Source organism: Spinacia oleracea, chromosome 3 (genome assembly GCF_020520425.1).
Source record: "Spinacia oleracea cultivar Varoflay chromosome 3, BTI_SOV_V1, whole genome shotgun sequence".
NCBI lineage: Eukaryota > Viridiplantae > Streptophyta > Magnoliopsida > Caryophyllales > Amaranthaceae > Spinacia > Spinacia oleracea.
The window spans coordinates 65,148,606-65,155,027 of record NC_079489.1 but is presented as its reverse complement, the minus strand read 5'-3'; the positions used below and the strand labels follow the sequence as shown (position 1 = coordinate 65,155,027).

At 34.2% G+C, this 6,422-nt stretch overlaps 1 protein-coding gene across 1 annotated transcript; it reads right to left on the bottom strand.

The window, feature by feature from the left end:
• Window positions 1-2,755: 2,755 nt before the first annotated feature.
• On the bottom strand, window positions 2,756-6,422 carry LOC110783525 (probable gamma-aminobutyrate transaminase 3, mitochondrial). The gene is made up of 18 exons (XM_021987875.2): window positions 6,143-6,422; window positions 5,976-6,060; window positions 5,829-5,901; window positions 5,642-5,739; window positions 5,416-5,508; window positions 5,272-5,345; window positions 5,137-5,175; window positions 4,966-5,054; window positions 4,791-4,867; window positions 4,620-4,694; window positions 4,496-4,543; window positions 4,336-4,419; window positions 4,153-4,240; window positions 3,996-4,074; window positions 3,823-3,913; window positions 3,656-3,734; window positions 3,252-3,367; window positions 2,756-3,143 (listed from the first exon to the last, which is right to left on the bottom strand). Exons 1-18 carry the CDS (start codon window positions 6,223-6,225, stop codon window positions 3,069-3,071), a joined length of 1,446 nt encoding a protein of 481 aa, XP_021843567.1. The 5' UTR covers window positions 6,226-6,422; the 3' UTR covers window positions 2,756-3,068.

Genomic DNA, 6,422 nt, shown 5'->3' with positions numbered 1-6,422 from the left:
ACTCAAGGGAAGACTCACACAAATGGTGACAGACTCGGCTAGGGTTTTTGAATCAACTCGACTCGTCCTTTGCCTCAAATATTATTAAGCGATTATAACGAGCAATTTGGTATAAATCCATTTTTTTAACTGATTTTTGAAAACAAACTCTTTCTTTTTTTAGAAATCTTTGCTTTTAGTGAACGTCAAAGGTTATTTTGGCATGAACGGTATTATGTCGGACATTGGTGTTATTAGAGGACAAATAACTACTTTACGAATCGTTTTCTATTCTAAGTCAAAAGTTTGTAAAAGTTATCAAGGAATGAATCAGTGGGCACCGGAAATTTCCAGCGGAAAGGGGAAGTGTTAGTATCTGAGCTATGTTATTCTAGAGCCTGAAGGCAAACACTAGAATATTGTGGTGCATACAGGTGTGCTGTAATGTGGACAATTGTATTCTATCTTTCTATCGATGCAACCACATATTAAGCTGTATCGGGATGCGAATGCGACTAATTATCTGTCTATGCTTTTTTGGGAAGCTTTCTATTTATGGAAGTTACTATATTTAACAGGTTCTGCTCCGTATGGTCTCTTGAATCAGTCGATAGTCGTTCTTCAGCTAATTAGAGTGTATTGTTTACAAGTGGGTTGTAGTTTTATTATCGAACACACCGCTTCAGGCCTAGTAACAAATGTAGACGTGTATATATATATATATATATATATATATATATATATATATATATATATATATATATATATGTATATATATATGTATATGTATATATATATATATATATAGGTTACATGGAAAAATAACGTTACTCAAAATTATTTTTTTGGCGGGAAAAACAATATCATTATCAATCGACCATACGACATCTACAATGATAAAATAGATATACATACCACATATTCAAAGAAAATACATAACTGTTACAATCAAAACAATTAATATTCTGCATCCTAAAGCGCAACTGGTACTCCAAAGCATTCAGCTTGATGCGAGCAGTGATTTTCGATGTTTTTGCATCTTACCGTGTTGGAGACCTTAGCAATTTGCGCACGAATTGTTTCGATCAACGAGGTGATGATAAACCTTAAACCTGTATGAATCCAAATCTCCTTCCCAATTATTGAAACCCTAAAAATAAAATTCTCATTCATGGATCAAGAACCTAGAAAAATCTAGGAAAAACCTCAAATAAATGAGGAACAACCCAAGAATAAATTGAGAACAAACTAACGGAAAAGAAACAAAAAAAGACAAAACATGATGAGAAAACAATAAAAAAAACAAGAAGAAGGGTCGAACATAGTTTAATTTTTTCGGAAATTAGACTATTCCGGCCTAAACGGGCAAGAAACCTAAAACCCTAAAAGATGAGAGAGAGAGAGAGAGATAGAGAGAGAGAGAGAACCTAAAACCCTAAAATATGAGAGAGAAGGGAGAAAAGAGAGAGAGATAGAGAGGAGCGGCTGTTTGGTTAAGTTATTGTTAACATGACTCAACTTAAGAAAAGCATTTAATATACAAGGGTTAATTATATTCTAGTTGTTGAGTTTAAGCAAGCAAATTATATTCTAATTGTTTTGGTAATGGTTTTTTTTTACGGGGAAGAACAATATCATTAGTAATTAGGCATACGACATCTACAAAGATAAAATCATCTGCAAACCACAAATTCAAAGAAAACACATAACTGTTACAATCAAAACAATTACCATTCTGCATCCTAAAGCACATCTCGTACTCCACCGCTTCTAGCTTGACACGAGCAATGATTTTCGATATTTTTGCATCTTTCCAAGTAGAGACCTTTGCAATCTGCGCACGAATTGTTCTGATCGACGAGTTGATGATAAACCCTAAACCTCTATGAATCCAAATTTCCTTCCCAATTATTGAAACTCTACCAAAATTCTCATCCATGGATGAGAATCAACCTAGAAAACTCTAGAAAAAAACCAAATAAATTGGGAACAAATCAACAGAAAAGAAATCAAAACAAGACAAAATATGAAGAGAAAACAATGAAAAAGCGAGAAGAAGGGTCGGAATTCGGAAATTAGACTATTTCTTGCCTAAACGACCAAGAGATTTGAAACCCTAAAAGATGAGAGAGAAGAGAGAAAAAAGAGAGAGATTGGGGAGCTTTTCTTGGTAATGGTCTTGAGATCGAGAAGACGTGATTAATTTTAAAGCGTGTCTACTTGTTCATACATACCATATACTTCCCCATTCTCTCCACATGCATAACATGCATTATCCTTCTACTACCTCCGTTCCTAAAAGTTCTTCATACCTTCTGTTTAAATCCGTTCCTAAAAGTTCTTTACACTTATGTTTTATTCTATTTTTGGAATACGTGTTTACAATAATACCCTCTATTCTTAGTTTTTAATTCATCCACTTACAATATTTATTGGCTCACTTGCATAATTATACCCTCTATTCTTATATTTTTATTCATCTATTTTCACACTTAAACAAGATGTCATTTTCACCCACTTGCAAATAATTACCCCATTTGCTCAAACACACCCCCCCCCCCCCACCTTAATTCATGTGAAAACAGTAACCATAAATAACACATAGAAACTGAGGTAGTACGTTATATTTTTAGTTTTGGATTAATACCAACAAATTATTGATTAATTACTAATACGAATATTTGTGTTTAAGCTTTGCTTCATTACCAACAAAATAGTTGGTCAATTTAATTTGATGATACGAGTACAAGTGACAATGGTGAACTCCGTTTCAAAATATAAAAATACTAGTCATGTAAAAAATGGAAAACAGATTTTATATGCAACTCATGTTGCAACACTCTACAAATGTATTTTAACATTTTAATTAAATATCCAGTAAGAATATCCATTTCAATCAAAAAAAAAAAAAAAGGTTGTACGTAGATACTAAAATGTTCAAGAGTTTGCTTATACAATAGAGAAGAGATAATGATATCGGAAAGTTTAAGAGCAAACTAATTATTTCACCATCTAGAAAAAAAAAACAATTATTAACTGAGATATATTGTTCTTCACATTTTCAGCAATATCAACCAGCGCAAGGATTTTTACTGCTTCTGGGCCTTGAGTTCCTTGACTCTCTCCTCAGTTTTCTTTAGTGCTTTCCCAAATTTGCTAATTAACTGTTAATTTTATGAAATTTTTCTAAATAATCAGCAATTTACAGATTTATCGAGCATAAACTACATAAAAGTTGACAAGAATTCTAAAGTGATTAGGAAAATTTTCACCTCATTAATTTCTTCCTCAGAAATAACTAGAGGAGGGCATAGCATAACATTATCAGCGGCCTCACGAACTATCATTCCGTCCTTTTGACAATTTGTTGCGAAATATGCACCTATTCCTGTACATTTTAAGATAACCAGGAGTATGAGATCATTAAACAGATTAGAGTAAGTCTGATCATGTAATAAGAATCAGTTGCGCTCCAACAGTAGAAAACAGATTAGAGTAAGCTTGACAATGTAATAAGATTCAGTCGCGCTCCAACAAAAACAAATTAAAGAAAAGCCTGATAATTTGTTAAGATTCAGTTGCGCTCTAACAGAAAAAAGCAGATTGATTATTAACTAGGACTGTGAGATGATAAACAGTTTATAAGAGATCAACTAATTGAAAACTGAAAACTTGCCCCATTCAGAAGGAAATGGATCATTTGGTGACTTGTTGTCAGTGAATTCAATTCCAAGAATTAAGCCAGTTCCTCTAATCTGTAGGACAAATTTACATAAGATTGAGCAACACACACTAGGTAGAAAAAGATCTAGGGAAAAAACCCGATTAGAAAGTCTAGAATACCTCCCCGATGATAGGACTGTCAGCAAAAGTTCTCATTCCATCTTGAAATTTTGGTGCAAGGTTTCTTACTTGCTCAACTATATTTCTTTCCCTGGAAATAACAATATAGCATCAGGTTTTACAAAATTTAGACAGACATAATAATCCATAATCACAAAGTAAGATGATCATACTTGTACAACTTTAGTGATTCAAGTGCGACAGCACATGAAACCGGGTGCCCAGAATACGTAAATCCATGATTAAAGGAACCTGAAAGTGAAACAAGTTATCAAATCCCTTGATGATTCCGAACTGCAATAAAAAAACTATACTGTAATAGAAGCATACCGAGTTTGTTGCTTTCAGAATAGATAACTTGTGAGATTTCAGGGCTAACAAGAACAGCTCCAATGGGCATGTAGGCTGAAGATAGAGCCTGTAAAAAGCAACAGAGATTAACAGTTAGAAAGAGACCATGATTTCAAACAACAGCTAGCTGGTATATATGTTACTATGTTAGTTAGTTAGTACCTTGGCCACTGATACAAGGTCCGGTTTAAGGTTGTATTTATCAGAACCATACATTTCTCCAAGTCTTCCAAATGCACAGATAACCTACATAATAAGGAAAGATAATTGAATGAATAAGAGAATGTAAATAAACAAGTGAACAGCATGCATGATAGTATACCTCATCTGCAATTAAGAGGATGTCATATTTCTTCAATACAACTTGCACCTGTGCCAAGAGTCCGGTTTAATTGAATCAGAAATTCTGAATAGAATTTAGTCAGGAAAAACTGATATGTACCTACCTTGTCAAAGTATGTTTCTGGGGGGGTTATTACACCTCCTGCTCCTATGACAGGCTCAGCAATAAAAGCAGCTATCTGATCAAAATGGAATAACATTTTATTTCAAGTCTTGGTATTAAAAGATCAAATCATTTCACAAATTACAAGAGACTAATCATGACATTTCAATACCGTCTCTGGTCCCTCTTTCAGGATAAGATTTTCTAGGTTATTTGCCAACCTGGTCGCAAACTCCTCTTCCGTTTCATCTATTACATGAATTGTATCAAATATTGATGTATATTAGTTCAAGAAAGAATACAAAAAGGCAAAGATTGATCACAAAAACCAAGAAATAAATAGCAACCTGGAAGATGATAACGCCAATAATGAGGACAGTCAGTGTGCAAAACAAAAGCAGCTGGTAAATCGAATTGCTGATGCATGGGAGGAAGCCTGCATGTTCAGTATATATGTGAGTTTGTAGAACTTCATTCATGAACACGAGTCAACAACTATATATATGCACTAATCTTACCCTGATAAGCTAGCAGCTACGATGGTGGAACCATGATATCTGTCATATGTAAGGAAATAAAGGGTGAAATTCAATTCAATTCAATTCCTTGAAAAGGAGATGAACAAAAAGTTATAGTTAAGATGTAAAATTTACGAATTCATTCTAGCAATAATCTTTTTCTTCTGTGGTCTTCCAAGGGAATTGTTGTAGTACCAAACTAGCTTCACCTGCACACAAACAAATTTACCACATAATTCTAAAATGAACACAGTAGTAACCTGACAGAGAAGTTATTACCTGGGTGTCATTAGCTTCTGATCCACTGTTTACAAAGAAAACTTTAGCCATATTTCGTGCTGTAAAAGTTTGTAAAAGGTCCTCAGCAAGATCCTGTGGTAATTGATCAAAGAAATACTTTAAACGCCTCCACAAATTACACATACTGTATATATCTACCTTGAAAAGATAATCGAGGGCATGTTTTGAATGTAACAGAGTTGTATAAACTAGCAGTAGCACTTACTAAAGAGACTTTGGTAGTTTTGTTCCAGAAAGAATGGTAAAATGGCAATTTATTAAGCTGTGCTGTAGCTGCAGCAACAAGTCGAGCTTCATTTCCTCCTGCATGTTTCAGACAAGGCATATAAAAACATAAAAAAAAAAAAAAAACATAAAGAGGTAATGAATTTGATCAAGGTTAGGTGGGGTACCTAAGGCGTTGCACCACAGGCCAGCAAGAGTGTCAAGATACTTGTTGCCATCAACATCGTACACATAGCAACCCTGCAGGAAGATCGATCATGAATGTATGCATATATATAGAGAGAGAGAGAGTATATATGAAGAAGGATATATACCTCAGATTTATCCATCACCAAAGGATTTGTTTGGGTAGTTTGCCACCCAGCAGTGAAAGGTGCCAGCATACCATGCCCTTTGAAACTAAAACCAAATATAAACACTCTATACATGTTAATTCTTACAAGTTACAACCAACAGGTAAACTGGTAAAAGTACGGAGTACCTTATTTGGCTCTCCGTAGTTGAGTCCACTGATGCATCACTAGCATTTTTCCCATTTGAATCAGACTGCTGATGAATCGTCATTGCCAATTTGCCAGCAAACACTTGTCAAAGGTACTTTCAGATACAGACAATTATATTACAGGACATCAAATTCATTTCATTCTACTAAAGCCAAATTAATAAGACCAAAAAATATCAACTGGACTTGTAATCGAACCGTGTAATGCTCAGTATTAATAGTCAAGTGTGGCAACATTAGTTTGATTAATTTCCCCACC

Excerpts from the sequence above, each read along its gene's own strand:
- LOC110783525 (XM_021987875.2), bottom strand. The coding sequence starts at position 6,225 with ATGACGATTCATCAGCAGTCTGATTCAAATGGGAAAAATGCTAGTGAT. Across the intron at positions 4,241-4,335 it reads ACCTTGTATCAGTGGCCAAG|GCTCTATCTTCAGCCTACAT; the intron begins GTACTAACTAAC and ends TGCTTTTTACAG. Across the intron at positions 3,914-3,995 it reads GAATCACTAAAGTTGTACAA|GGAAAGAAATATAGTTGAGC; the intron begins GTATGATCATCT and ends TGTTATTTCCAG.